The sequence below is a fragment of the Ursus americanus genome, chromosome 14, assembly GCF_024610735.1.
Source record: "Ursus americanus isolate L20-20 chromosome 14, mUrsAme1.1.p, whole genome shotgun sequence".
In the NCBI taxonomy this organism is placed as follows: domain Eukaryota; kingdom Metazoa; phylum Chordata; class Mammalia; order Carnivora; family Ursidae; genus Ursus; species Ursus americanus.
In genome coordinates, this window is record NC_142140.1 from 52,700,548 (window position 1) to 52,715,071 (window position 14,524).

The 14,524-nt window shown below is 59.2% G+C and overlaps 1 protein-coding gene across 2 annotated transcripts; it reads left to right on the forward strand.

Annotated features, from left to right (window-relative positions):
* Positions 1–164: 164 nt before the first annotated feature.
* RAVER1 (ribonucleoprotein, PTB binding 1) lies at positions 165–14,516 on the forward strand. 2 transcript variants are annotated; one of them, XM_045774301.2, is made up of 14 exons: positions 165–457; positions 1,992–2,058; positions 4,356–4,825; positions 8,274–8,465; positions 8,635–8,764; positions 9,106–9,200; positions 10,093–10,180; positions 10,476–10,687; positions 10,784–10,877; positions 10,953–11,089; positions 11,851–11,925; positions 12,417–12,557; positions 12,956–13,039; positions 13,136–14,516. In XM_045774301.2, exons 1-14 carry the CDS (start codon positions 188–190, stop codon positions 13,280–13,282), a joined length of 2,202 nt encoding a protein of 733 aa, XP_045630257.2. In that variant the 5' UTR covers positions 165–187; the 3' UTR covers positions 13,283–14,516. The 2 variants fall into 2 exon arrangements, with proteins under 2 accessions (XP_045630257.2, XP_045630256.2); XM_045774300.2 differs by having other exon boundaries at positions 10,784–11,089.
* Positions 14,517–14,524: the final 8 nt, after the last annotated feature.

The window sequence follows — 14,524 nt, forward strand, 5'->3', positions numbered from 1 at the left end:
AGCTCACCCACTGCGCTTCGCGTCCTTTGAGTGACATCTCTGTGGCAGAAAAGGGTGGAGCCTGTGGCGCCCACACAGGGCTTGAACTCTGAGAGGCGGGCTGGGTCTTAGCCAATGGGCTGAGGGGGTGGAAAAGGAGGTGGGGTTTCTCCTGGCCAATCGGCGGGCGCGCCCTCGTTGCCGCTCTATGCCGCTCCGCCCAGGCTCGCTGGTCCCAGAAGGCGCCGGGTTTCCCAAGATGGCGGCCGACGTGTCCGTTACTCACCGGCCCCCGCTGAGCCCGGAGGCTGGGGCCGAGGTTGAAGCTGATGATGCCGCGGAGCGCCGGGCGCCTGAAGAAGAACTGCCACCGCTAGATCCAGAGGAGATCCGGAAACGCCTGGAACATACCGAGCGCCAGTTCCGTAACCGCCGCAAGATACTGATCCGGGGCCTCCCGGGGGACGTGACCAACCAGGTATGGGGGGGGGGGAAGCGTGGCGGGAAATACCACCTTGCGCGTGCGCGGGGGGAACCGGGCGACACCAACGCTGGCCTGCGCTTGGGGGCGTCGGCGGGAGAGTCCAAGCGCGGGATCAGTGAGGGATCGGGAGAAACCAAGAGCAGGATGTGGGGAGGGGGTGGGCAATGATGGAGGGAGAAACCAATTTTGGACTGAGGGAGGACGTTGCTAGGGGCGACCACAGGCTTGGACGAAACCAAGTGATTGAAGGGGGCGGGGAACTGGAAGGGGGCGGGCAACTTTGGCCTTGTTGGGGGATTGTGAATGGGCTGCTATATTGGGATTGTGGAAGTAGGGATGCCAGTTGCTCCCTGCTGATTGTGTTTTTCCCCACCCCCTCTACCATGGGACGGCGGGACCTTGAATCCATAAGTTTCAGGGTTGACTGGAGTATGCCTTTCCGTAGCACGCGTTTATCGACTCCTCTGCGAGGTCCGGAAGTTGTAGTAGCTCCTGGGGTCTTTCTTCTCTAAAAGCCTTTGGATTAATTTGGAAAAATGGAGTCTAGTGCCCCCAGCTCACAGACTGCAGGAAGGGGGGTGCACTATTCTGTGCCCCCTCCCTTGACTGATCTGGCCAGGGGTGCCCTTCCTTTGGGGCCTACATGGGGCAGGGCTTCCCAGTGCTCTTTGGACCCAAGGAGATTGCATGTAGTTTCCTCTGCCCTGCCCTGCCTCAGTGAGATGGGTTCTTTCTCCCTGCTGCTGAGAAATCTCTGCTCTCTGACCCACCTGCACATCTGCCACTGACTCTCCCTGCCCATGAGTAGGCACATGGCTGGTGGGGTCTCACAGTGTGGGGAGGGGCAGACTTGGGGACAGACCTGGGGCAGGTGCCACTAAGCATGATCTGGTTTTTTCCTAAAGCTGGCTCTTCTAGTACCTACCATCTCTCAGCTGGGAACACTCTCTCTCCTTTAGGGTGCACAGTGTGTCTGGCAGTGGCAGGCCCCAGAGTTTGCCTGAAAAGCTGGCTTACCAGCAGGCCAACCCTGTCAGCAGGAGGGAATTGGGAGGCACGTGAAACCATGCTCTATGGGCTTATTAAGTACACAGGGTCCCCAGTCAGGTACCCTGTGGGTGGCATTCCCTCTGCTGCCCTGACCAACTGCATGACCTTGGACATGTTCCTTTGTCTCTCTGAGCCTCAGTTTCTTCATCTACAAAATGGGTTAATGCCTAATTTGTTGGAATGTTGGAAAGAGTCCTACTTGCAAACTGAGGTTCAGATGGGTTGAAGTTATTTCCCTAAGGGCATACAAGCAGAGCTGGGACTTGAACTCAGACCCATCTGACTCTTAGGGTGTGTTGTGTTAGTTCAAAGCTTGGAGTCCGCAGCTAGGCTCTGAATGCCAGCTCTGTGTGTTTCCTCATTTGTAAGATGGGGATGCTAATTGATCTGCCTTCATAGCTGGTCCATGTGGAGGTGGTACTGGGTCGCTCCCTTCAGCCCCTAGTGACTCCGTATCCTTTGGTTTCTGTCTCCGCAGGAAGTGCACGACCTGCTCAGCGACTATGAGCTCAAGTACTGTTTTGTGGACAAATACAAAGGGACAGGTTTGTGGGGCTGTGCGTTGGGCTAGTGGCAGGAGGTAACAGTCCCTGAAACTGGGAGGGTCCAGGCCCAGTGTTTCCTATACTGAACTTCAGGCCCAACCTTGTCCCCTAGGCCATGCAGGACAGACTATTGTCCCACTCTGTCTCTCATCCTGGCTGCCCATTATGGGGCAGCCTTGGTGTTCCTCTCCTAGGCTTCCCAGCCAGATTCCTGGGCATTGGGCTCCACGCTTCCCATGCCATTCCACCCAGCCAGCCAGTCACCCAGGCCTGTCTGTTCTCCTTCAAGTCCTCCAGAATAGTTGGCACCCCTCCATTCCCTCCTTTTCTATCTGCTCCATGCCCCCTCCATCTTTGCCAAAAAGGGCAGCTTCCCTCTGGCCTGTCTGCCTCTGTGATTTCATGCACCTGCTTGCCCTCCCCCCAGTAGCCGGCTCTGATCCAGTTGCAGACCTGATCAAATCCAGTCCTAACCTTCCTTCATTGTTCTTCCTTCTCTTCAAAACTCTCTGAGGCTTCTCCTGACACTACCTTGCAGTGATGTGCCCCAGCCTCACCGTCCCCTCAGGCACCCATTGGATTCCAGGCTTTTTCCTCTGCGAGTGCTCTTAGCTGCCCACTGTGCCATCTGGGTGGCATCAGGCGGCTCTGCATAGTGGCCTGAACGCCCCACCCATCATAGCACTGTCACGCTGGGCTGGGCTGTTGTCGCTCTCTCACTCACCTGCCTCCTGCACTGCGTGGGTGCCCCCCCCCCCCAGCACAGGAAGCTCTCTGTGGGTGTCCACGCCTGCCATGCATTTTGCCAGTATTAAACCTTCCAGGACCTTTTCTTGCTATCTGTAAGATGGGTGAGAAAGAGCTGAGGACAGGTAACTCCTCGCAACCCACCTGGTGGGCTAGGATAGTTGTTAAGATCTTGGGCCCTGGAGGCAAATGGACCTGGGTTCAAGTCCTGGTCTGGCCTCACTCTGTGGCCACAGGCACGTGATTTACCCTCTGGAGCCTCAGTTTTCTCACCAGCAAATTGGGCATGACGTGCTTGGGTTAGCTATGAGGCCAAACACCTTAAAATACCTAAAAAGCTGTGGGTGCCTGGCACCTGATAGGTGCTTACTAAATACCATCAGGGGCAACAAATCAGAAGTATTCACTGAGCACCAGGTATGTGTATGTGCCAGGCGCCAAGAATCAGAGGTTAACTGCCACTCTCGTTCATACAGTCTTCCAGCAACGTTTACTGAATGTTGTGTGCTGGGTACCGGGTATGTAACTGTTAACCCAGTTAACAGAGACAGTCTAGTCTGCGGAGAAGGGTGTTATTCAGACAGCTGCAAACATGGAGGTTTGTACGCGCGCACACACACACACACACACACACACACGACCAGAAGCTCCAGAGCCCTCTGAGAGCACAGACTTGGGATCTTTAACAGGAGAAGTCAGGCTAGATTTTGTGGGGGAAGTGATGTTTGCAGGCAGATTGAAGGGTGGGTGGGGTTTAACCAGGTGAAGCAGCATGGAGGTCAGGGTTCCATGCTCAGGGAAAAGCAGGCGCAAAGGCCCGGGGTGCAGTGGGCCTGGCACAGTCCAGAAAGTAGCAGCAGGAGATGGGAGAGGAGGTCAGCAAGGCCAGTGGGCCAGGCCACACAGGATCCCCTAGCCCCTGTAATGAGAAACCCCTAAACAAGGACGCGGCGCCATCTGATTATCCTTTTGAAAGGCTCCCTGTGCTGCTGGGTGGAGAGCAAAGGAGGAGTGGCAGTGGGACCGTATATGAGAGGTCTTGGTGGCCTGGAAAGGTGGTGAAGGAGGGGTGCACAGCCGGGCACTGGGGCTTCCCTGCCTGAGTTCAAGTCCAAGGGGTGCTGCTCTGGATCTGTTTCCTTGCTGGCCAAACGGTGGTTGTCAGGAGTAAGTTATTCTCGTTTCCCATGAAGAAACTGAGCCATTCAGGGGCTGGAACTGAAGCCCAGGCTCCAGCAACCTCATGCTTAACCACTGCTGTGTGTCACCCGAGTTAGTCGCCTGTAGGACCCAGCCAGGCACCCAGTAGGTGGGCCCTGCTGTGGGTGGGGAGCGGGGACGAGGGCAGGAAGCGGGGCTCAGGGAGTCAAGAGACACCTGCAGCAGGGGCTCAGGGCTGCCAAGCATTCCTTTGGCTGGTCCCTGACACGTCCTGGTTGTTGGGTGTTCTGAGGTCACACAAGGCATAGAGGGAGGTGGGGGGGGCGGCCGTGGGGTGAAGCGGTGCGCCGTCAGGGTCCCCACTGAGCCTGCGCCCCCTGCCACTGCAGCCTTCGTGACCCTGCTGAACGGGGAGCAGGCCGAGGCTGCCATCAGCGCCTTCCACCAGAGCCGGCTGCGGGAGCGCGAGCTGTCGGTGCAGCTGCAGCCCACGGACGCGCTGCTGTGCGTGGCCAACCTGCCCCCCAGCTTCACCCAGCAGCAGTTCGAGGAGCTGGTGCGGCCCTTCGGCAGCCTGGAGCGCTGCTTTCTGGTCTACAGCGAGCGCACCGGCCACTCCAAGGGCTACGGCTTCGCGGAGTACATGAAGAAGGACTCAGCTGCCCGCGCCAAGTCGGACCTGCTGGGCAAGCCGCTGGGCCCGCGCACCCTCTACGTGCACTGGACAGATGCCGGGCAGCTGACACCCGTGCTGCTCCACTCCCGCTGCCTCTGTGTCGACCACCTGCCCCCTGGCTTCAGCGATGTGGACGCCCTGCGCCGGGCGCTGTCGGCGGTCCACGCACCCACCTTCTGCCAGGTGAGCCCTGGGCCTGGTGCAGGGGCCTGGGGGAGCTGGGGCCGGGGCCAGAGCGCCTCAGAGGGGCCCTTTGGAGTCACCTGCCTTTTCTAATCTCCTGGGTCCCTTTTCAGTAAAGCAGCGGCAGTGCCATTTGAACGGGGTTCTTGTTAGAAAGGCCACGTGGTATAGTTAGTGACAGCCCAGCTCGGAGCCAGATGGCTGGGGTTCAGATCCCTGTGCGCCCTTTAGCGACTTGCTTAACGTCGGGGGCCTTGAGCCTCCTATAAAATGCAGGTGAGGCCGCCTTTGTGAAAGCTTGGTGTGAGGCTTGCTCCCCTCTCGCTCCCATTTCCGTGTTCATCAGATGTTTGCCGAGTGGCCTCCTGGCTCCTAGGCCTGGCCTTGAGGAGGCTGACCAGAGAAGCCCACAGTCCATTTAAGCCTGGAGGGCAGGAAGTTGGGCTTGGCTGGATTCCAGCCCAGTTCTGTGGCTCCGGGCAAGTCGCTCACTCTCTGAGTCTTGGTTTCCCTCCTCCATAAAAAGGGATTCAACACTCACACGTTGTTTCTGGTTCATTCAAGTAACCTGTGTCATGCACTTATGTGTGTGTGTCTGGCCCTGTGACAGGCACGGTGGCGTGAGAACAGGCCAGGCCCACTCCTCAGCCCCCAGATAGCCTTACCGACAGACCCCCAGCATAGACATTCCTTCAGGACCCACTGAGCACATTCCTTAGAATCCCTCCATCCTAGAATAGCCCAGAGAGGCAGGTATTACCCCATTTTCAGGCAGCACAAGTTCAAGTGCCCTGCCCAGGGCTCTATAGCCAGGGTGTGGCGGGGCTGGGATTGGAACGCCACAGCCTGGCTCCCGGGCCCCAGGCCAGCCTGACGAAGGTAGGACAGCAGGGCCATGACCAACTATAAGTTCTCGCTCTGAGCCTCAGTTTCCCCATCTGGAAATAGGGCTACCAGTGCTTTGTGATTGGCTGCTTATTCATGCTTCCACTTCTGGTAGGTGTCCTGGTTGAACTGAGGCTGGGCTCAGGAGTCAGGCACGTTGAGGTTTGAGCCTTAATCTCCCTCTGTAGGAGCCGTGAAGCCTTCGTTGCCCTTTGACTCCTCTCTCTCTTCCTTTGTAAGCGGCGCATGTTAGAAGATGGGCATCTGGGCCTTGGTCAGAGGCGAAGGTGAAGTGCTCAGTAGAGGTGGGCTGACGGCGGGAGCCGCCCTACCGGGCGCTCAGAGCAGGTGCACGCCTGGAGCACCACCCTTTCTTGCCCCCAGGGAGCATCTCCTTGAATCCCCACAACCACCCTTTGAGGTGGGTTCGTTTGCTGCCCCCACCTTACAAATGAAGAAAACAAGGCCCAGCGGTGGGCACGTGCAGTGATGTGCCCACACCAGCCTGCCAGTAAGGTGGGCTGGGAGTCGAGGTCCGTCCGTTGACCCCAGGGCCCCCCACTCTTAAGCGGGCACCCTTACCTTCCAAAGGCTGGCTGCCGAGCTGGGAACTGGCCATCCTGATGGGAAGCGTCATTCTCAACATCACCAAGATGAGAACATCAGGGAAATGCCCTAGCAGCCCGCTCTGGCGCGCTTTGCCCGTTACTCACAGGCCAGTCTCCATAATAGCTCAGTGCTGCGGATACGAATAAAGCAGGTGTCACAGGCCTTGGGTGTTTTAAGAAGCCTTTTCCATTTTATTTATTTTTGTGAATGGGCAGCCCAGTCCTGCTTGGAAATTCAGCAGGAGCAGAAAGGTCAGTGGTGAAGGCGCCTTTGCCTGCAGCCCCTGCTCAAACCACGTGTGGTGTCTCCTTCCGGCAAGATTTTATTACGCATTTCAAACAGATGTGTGTGTATGTCCTTGCGTTCCCCTTTGCCTGACCCAGATATTGCCGTGCCTGCATCCGTTTGGTTCTTCCCCTTGGTCTCGGGCATATTTTCGTGCTCAGACACGAGAGCTTTTTCACTGCTGTTGGGGCTGCACCGTGTTCCGTTTCGTGGACTCCGCTGTCTTCTGTGGAGGGACACTGTCTTGGTTCGAAACCACGCTGTGCATCACTGGGGACCGGGAGGAGCCCCACCGGTTCTTGAAACAGCCATGGTGACACAGAGGTGGCTGGATTCTTTTTTTTTTTTTTTTTTTAAGATTCTACTTATTTATTTATTTGAGAGAGAGAGAGACAGCCAGCGAGAGAGGGAACACAGGCAGGGGGAGTGGGAGCGGAAGAAGCAGGCTCTTAGCAGAGGAGCCTGATGTGGGGCTCGATCCCAGAACGCCGGGATCACGCCCTGAGCCGAAGGCAGACGCCCAACGACTGAGCCACCCAGGCGCCCCAGAGGTGGCTGGATTCTTGAAGGGCATCGGCTTGCAGCTCCAGCTCCGCGGCCTGGGCAAAGGACTGCCCTTCTCAGAGCCCATTTCCTCCCCTGCAGAGTGGGGGTGCTGACTGGGCCTGGCTCTGCGATGTGGTGAAACAGCTCTTTAGCGGCCAGCCCACGGGCGTGCAGGGTCCGACCAGGTTCTCTCCCAGGATCTGCCTGCCCTGGGACAGCACCCACAATGCCCTAAAAACCAAGAGGTTTGTTCCGTGAGTGGGTAGCGGGCTCACATGGTGGCAGAGCCTGCCCTGCCCTGACAATGGGCCATCCGTGGCCTTCATCTTTGTGTCTTGCTGCAGAGCTATTTGTATGTCTGATGCGCGGGAGCCCCAGACCCCACTGGGGCAATGGGCACGTGCCATACAGCCTGTGTGCCAGCCTCCCTTTCTTCAAAAAGTCTCAATCCTGGGACACATCTGGCCCCAGGGTCTGGATAAGGGGCTGTGGGCCTAAAGTACCAAAGGGCTGCTGTCAGGGGAGGCGGAAGGGCCTCGCTGGCTGTGGGACCTCCCTCCCAACTGGCGCGTCTAGTCTGGAACCCAAGCTTGGAGGCCGCGTGTCTCACCCCCGGGCTGTGTCCTGCCCTCCCAGCCCTGGCTGTGTGTCTTCATCCGGAGGCTCAGTTGAGCGGTGCTTCGGAGCCACCCATCTCTCCCGCCAGCGCCGCCTCTTCCCAGCTCTGTAATTCAAGTGCGCCACCCTGTCTCCCTGTGCCTTTGTTTGCTTGACGGTCTCCATCACAGTCCCAAAGTGGCGCTGGCCTGAGGCCCAGGGGGCTTGACCCATGCGAGGTGGAACCCAGCTTTGCGCTCCTACCAGCTGCGTGACCTTGGGCATAGTGACCTCTCTGAACTTCACTTGTCCGCTCTGAAAAGTGGGTAGGATGCAGCCTCGTAGGGCCATTGAGAAGATTCGATGAGCTAATGCAAGAACAGGGCTCAGAAGAGCATAGGGCTAAAAACCCACCCCCTCTGGGGAGGCCAGTGTCACGATCAGGATCCGAGTCTGGTCACTGTTGCAACTTCACGTGAGAGCGGCTATGCCACTTGGGTGCTCATATCTGCCTCCCCCCCCCCAGCTGGCATATGGCCAGGATGGGCAGCTGAAGGGCTTCGCTGTGCTGGAGTACGAGACGGCAGAGATGGCAGAAGAGGCGCAGCAGCGGGCGGACGGCCTGGCACTGGGGGGCAGCCACCTGCGTGTCTCCTTCTGTGCCCCGGGGCCCCCTGGCCGCAGCATGCTCGCCGCGCTCATCGCCGCACAGGCCACGGTGAGTGCGTGCCCAGGAAGTGTGCCCCTGCGGGTGGGGGAACCAGGGGCCAGGCCCTCCTCTCTTGAAAAGTCAGGCTGTCAGCTGGACTCAGGACAAGAGGGACGGGTGAGCCCGCATCCCTGTGGCCAGGTGGGGCTCTAAGCTGCTCTTCCGTTTCTCTCTGCAGGCCCTCAATCGGGGCAAAGGGCTCCTGCCCGAGCCCAACATCCTGCAGCTGCTCAGCAACCTGGGGCCCTCCGCTTCCCTCCAGCTGCTGTTGAACCCCCTGCTCCACGGCAGTGCAGGGGGCAAGCAGGGTAAGGTGGAGCTGGGGTCGCCAGCACTCTCAGAACCCAGCGCCTCCCCAGACTCCTTTCCCATCTAAGCGCTGAGTGACTCGAGCCCGTGAGCAGGGGCTGGGATGCAAACGGCGGTCACCAGTGGAAGCTGGTGTCCCTCGCCCCTCACTGGGGGAGCAGAGCGACCTGCCATGAGACGGAAGCGGAAAGGGCTGTCCCTCCCTGCCTCAGACTCCCCTTCCTGGGCCCTTTTTTGGGGTATATCGGTTGCTTTCTTGGAGCTTCAGGCCCTGGGTTGTGCTTAACGGGGGCAGGCGCTTCCCTCCAGGGTCCGGTGCTCATTTCCCGATCTCCCCCAGGCCTCCTGGGTGCGCCTCCGGCCATGCCGCTGCTCAACGGGCCTGCGCTGTCCACGGCGCTGCTGCAGCTCGCCCTGCAGACCCAGAGTCAGAAGGTAACCGCATGGTCCTGGGCCCCGGGACCGCCGCATCCGCGCACATGCCCAGCCCCTTGTCGGTCCATTCTGCGCCCCACTCGGGTCTGCCGGTGCCTGCCGTCGGTGGGGTGATGGGACATCTGGTCGTGTCGGTGGCAGGTGCTCAGGACTCAGGCAGTGACTCAGCCTGGGGGACAAAGTTCAGGCTTCACAGAGGAGGAGCTCACTGGTGTCTTGCTCCTACCTTTTCAACGCATATATATGGACACCGTACAGACCAAGATACACACACACACACACACACACACACACACACACACACACACAGGTGCAGCACACAGGGACATAGACTGCTCCCAGCGCACATTCAGAGGGAGGCATGCACACACATATGCCAGTAGACACACAGACACACGCTGCTGACCTACCCGGTCTGGTTCATTAGGGCCAAGTCAGTGACATGGGTATGTCTGACAGTCACTGACGGAATTAGGGCCTTTTCCACTCTTCTGTGGCTAAAAGTGACTGGATCCATGTGTGGCTGTTATACTGTGTTGGACACTGTGCTTCCATGATGTTCAGCATGGGGACCGGGTGTGGGACAGTGTGTGCCCGGAAAGGACTGTCATCTTATGTGTGTCTGACAGTGATTAGCAGTGTGGGGTGACAGGCCATGACACACTGAACATATGGTTCATGTCCCCAGGGTCACCCCAGGGCCTGGTATGCAGGAGGCCCTCCGTCACCACTGGGTGGCCAGATGGGCGATGGCTGGGATGTTGCAGACACTGGGGGACACTGTGCGTGTCTGCCCATGACTGGCTGGGGCTGGAGTCTGGGTGTGGTGACCCCTGGGTGTGCTGCCCAGGCTACACCGGCCCATCTCCAGCTGACTGTGCTCTGTCTCCAGAAGCCTGGAATCCTGGGAGACTCTCCCCTGGGCACCCTTCAGCCTGGGACCCAGCCGGCCAACCCCCTCCTCGGGGAGCTGTCTGCAGGTAACAGACCCTGCCTCTCCTCATCTTTCTGGACCTGATCCCACATCCCCTTTCTGAGCCCCTTTCCTTACTGGGCATGGGCAAATGACCTCATCTCTCTGGGTCTCAGTGGCCACATCTGTCAGTTGGGCCCCCTCCTCCCAGGGTGGCCGGGAGCATCCTGGGAGGTGATGTGCTTAGAGGGCTCTGCAGAGTGCCCACCACATACCTGCTGGTCCCGATCCAAGCAGAGGCTCAGGGCCCCAGGAAGACGCGTCTTGCGGGTTTGGGCGCCAACACCTCCTTCTCCCCGTAGGGGGGGCCCTGCCCCCAGAGCTGCCGCCCCGGCGAGGGAAGCCGCCCCCTCTGCTGCCGCCACTGCTTGGCCCCTCTGGGGGTGACCGGGAAGCCATAGGCCTGGGTCCCCCAGCAGCCCAGCTCACTCCACCCCCTGCCCCAGTGGGCCTCCGAGGCACCGGCCTCAGGAGCCTCCAGAAAGACAGTGGACCTCTGCCAGCACCCCCTGGGGTAAGGCTCCTCCCTGCACCCACCGCTCATACAGCCGCCTGCCCCGCAGGACCCCGCCTGCCAGGGGCCCTCACGAATCCAGCCCTCCTACCACAGGTCTCACTGCTGGGGGAACCCCCAAAGGACTTCCGGATCCCCCTGAATCCCTACCTGAACCTACACAGCCTACTCCCGGCCAGCAACCTGGCGGGTAAGGAGGCTCGGGGCTGGGGAGGCACAGGGAGAAGCCGCCGCCCGGCTGAGGGCCACCTGCCTAACCCCCCAGCCCCTGGAGGTGGTGGTGGAGGCGGTGGCAGCAGCAAAGCCTTCCAGCTCAAGTCCCGCCTGCTCGGCCCTCTCGCCAGCACCCGCCTGCCCCCTGAACCAGGGCTGCCTGACAGCTATGGTTTCGACTACCCCTCGGTGAGTACCTAGCTGCCATGTGGTCAGCCCTCCCGAGGGCCACCACTGTAGCCCTTTGTCCCTCTAGAGCAAGTCATTCTCCAAAGCATTATTTCTCTAGTACTGATGGCCAGGCGAGCACTGGGGAGATAGCGGGGAAGGTGCCAGACACAGGCCCTGCCCTAAGTCTCATGTCTGTTTGTCTCTGCACATTAGACCTGCTTCCTGTCTGTCTTTCTCTCCCAAGAGGCTTTAGGCTGTGCTTCTCCCTCTTAGAGACAAGGCTCGATGTCCCGTTGGTCTCTCTTGTCTTTCTCTCCCTTCTCTGACTCCCGTCGCTGTCCCTGGAGAGCTGCTCCTTCCGTGGTCCCGGCCTCCCCCAGGTCAGATGTGGCAGCCCATCCACCTGCAGGCCGCCTGTGTTGTGTTTGGCCCACACTGCATTTAAAAAAAATAACCAAAATAAATGTCAGCGCTAACATCTAAAAACCCAGATGCCCAGTGGGCCTTGAAACAGTGAACACGTGGCCCCATGGGGGCCACACGCCTTCACAGCAGCCGCCTCTGGGGCCGACGTGGAACCACTACCACTCGTGCTGTGGAGCGCACACTCTGTCTCATTCCAGCTGCCCAGCCTGCAGTTGGAAGTTGCCCCCACACAGTAGAGTGTGCCCCCTGCTGGACGGGCCAGATTTCCCCGGGAACAGCTGTGCCGTGGAACTCAGGCAGGGGTGAGGCTGGTTCTGACTCTGGCCCAACATGCTTCTCCCCCTTTCCTTCAGGATGTGGGACCTCGGCGGCTCTTCTCCCACCCACGGGAGCCAGCGCTAGGGCCCCACAGACCCAGCCGACACAAAGTAAGAGCTGCCCCGTCCCTTTCACCTCCTGGGTGTATCAGTTAGCTTTTGCCCCATAACAAGCTGCCCCACCACTTGGTAGCTCAGAACAGCAGATACGTGATTTCTCACCGGTCTTCGGGGAGGCCAGCAGGTAGTTCCCCGCAGTCACCCTGGCGGCCCAGCTGGGGTCAGCAGTCTGCAGGGGTTTTAGTCACATACCTGGCGGTTACTAGGCAAGGGAGGGGACCTCAGCTGGGACGATCTATCTGCTGCCCACGGAGCTTGTTCTCCAGCAGGCCACCCTGTGATGCTGGCCTGCATACGGTGGTGGTCCCGGGGTTCCCAAGAGGAAGCAGGGAGGCCAGGCACCTCTGCCTTTATTGTCCTGCTGCTGTCCCATTGGGCAAAGCTAGTCCCATGACAAAGTCTGGGGTGGCATTTGGAAGGGTCTACAAAAGGGGTTGGATTCTTCAGTAATCTGTCTCACTCGGCCCGCCCCCTCTCTGCAGATGTCCCCGCCACCCAGTGGTTTCGGAGAACGGAGTGGCGGGGGCGGCGGGGGACCCCTCTCCCACTTCTATTCGGGCTCGCCCACTTCCTACTTCACCAGTGGCCTGCAGGCTGGCCTCAAGCAGAGCCACCTTAACAAGGTGAGGAGCTTTCCCAGCTGCGGACAGTTCCCCGGGGACAGCCAGGATGCAGGAGCCCCTATGACCTTTGGTACCTAGGCCACGGCTGAGGTGGTGGCAGCGGGCATCAGCTTGCTCAGGGCTGAGCTCAAAGAGGCCGTCCTCCCCACACCTGTGTGTCCTGCACCTAATGTTGCCCAGCCTTCCTGGCCACCTTTTACTCCACTTCTTGTAGGCTACGGTGTGGGTGGTATTAGCCCCGGTTGACAGATGAGGAAACAGGCTCAGACAAAAAGAAGTCCTCTTCTGCCAGTCTCCTAGCTGATGAGCGGTAGAGGCAGGATTTGAGCCTGAAACCCCTTGCCTTTGCCCTGGGGGCTGCTTCCTCTCCCATTCCATCTCTCTTCCATGTCTCTCAGGCGGTCGGCTCCTCTCCACTGGGCTCCGGAGAAGGGCTCCTAGGCCTCGGGCCTGGGCCGAATGGCCACAGCCACCTGCTGAAGGTATGGGGGTGGGAGTGGGGGGACAGCGGGGACATGCAGGGGAGCAGTGGCCCCCAGATGGCCCCTGACTTGCCACCCCTTCCTCTCTGTCTCTAGACCCCACTGGGTGGCCAGAAACGCAGCTTTGCCCACCTGCTGCCCTCACCCGAACCCAGCCCAGAAGGCAGCTACGTGGGCCAGCACTCCCAGGGCCTTGGGGGCCACTACGCAGATTCCTACCTGAAGCGCAAGAGGATTTTCTAAGGGGCCAGTGCCAGAGATGCTCAAGGGCCTGCACCAAATCGCTTTTGGGTTTTCTGGTGTTCTGTTTGTGTTTTTTTTTTCCCCCTTTCAGTAATAGAAAAATCTCTGAAAGACTTTGTTGACCAACCAGCCGGAACCCAAGGAGTGTGGGGGAGTCTGGGGGCCACTGTGCACCTCTGGCCTGCTCCCGGCATGGAAACTCTACAGCCTTAAGAGAGAGGGGCCCTGGCCTGCTCTCTGTCCCCTCCCCTGTATCTGCCCGTGTCTGTCTCTCTGGGAGTCCTCTCCTGCCTCGTCACTCCTATATCTTGGCCTTTCGAGTGCCTTGGAGGTTCCCCTGACCTCCCGTGAGGATCAGAGACTGTCCCCCTTTTTTAACTTTGACAATTGACTTTTGTTTCCTTTTCTAATTTGTATTATTTTTTAAACAACCCAGGACGACCCCCAGCTCTGATTCCTTCAAGGTCCAGCGTGTCTGGGCCTTCGTTCCACTCCTTTCGGTTTGAAATGGCTCAGCCCTTTTTCTCTCATGTCTGCTGCAGGCATGGCTGTGTCCTGCCCCTGCCTGCCCACTCCAGCCTGAATTCCAGCTGGGGGAATTCCAGCCCCCTGCCACAGTTCCCTCGCCTTCTGATGCCTTAAAGCCGGGTCCCAGGCCCTGCGGTCAGAGCATCTTAGATGCCAAGCTCCGGAAGCTTGACTCAGGACCAAATGGCTCTGGCCTGGGGATTGGGCCCCTCCACCCAGGGTCCCCACTCTGAGGACAGTAGAAGGCTAAAGCCTTGGTCTTGGCAAACCAACCCCATCATCCCTCTTGCCCAGGCCTAGGTGCAGAGACGGGTTTTCTCTGCCAGCTTAAACCAGTCCTGCTGTCAGTCTGTGGGAGTCGGGTATTGTGCATCTCACTGAGCCTCTGCTGTCTCCCTGCCCCCACCCCATGTTGAAGATGAGTTCTGCCTCTCCATCCCCAGGCTACATCACCTGGAGCTGGCCTCCTGTTGGCCCAGTGCCCAGTCCAGCAACTTCATGCAGATAAGCTCTGCCCCTGCCCACCAGCAGGACCTGTCGGCCTGAGGAGATCCTGGGCCCTCCCCCTGGCCGGCTGGGCCACCAGCTTCCCTCCCCTGACTCTGGGGGGTCCACATCCACTCCAGGGGGGTGTCGTCTCCCCAATCCTCTCTCACAGACCTTCCTTTGCTGAATTAAAGTTTGTAAGTAAATGGTTTTAAAGAAAGCAGAGCT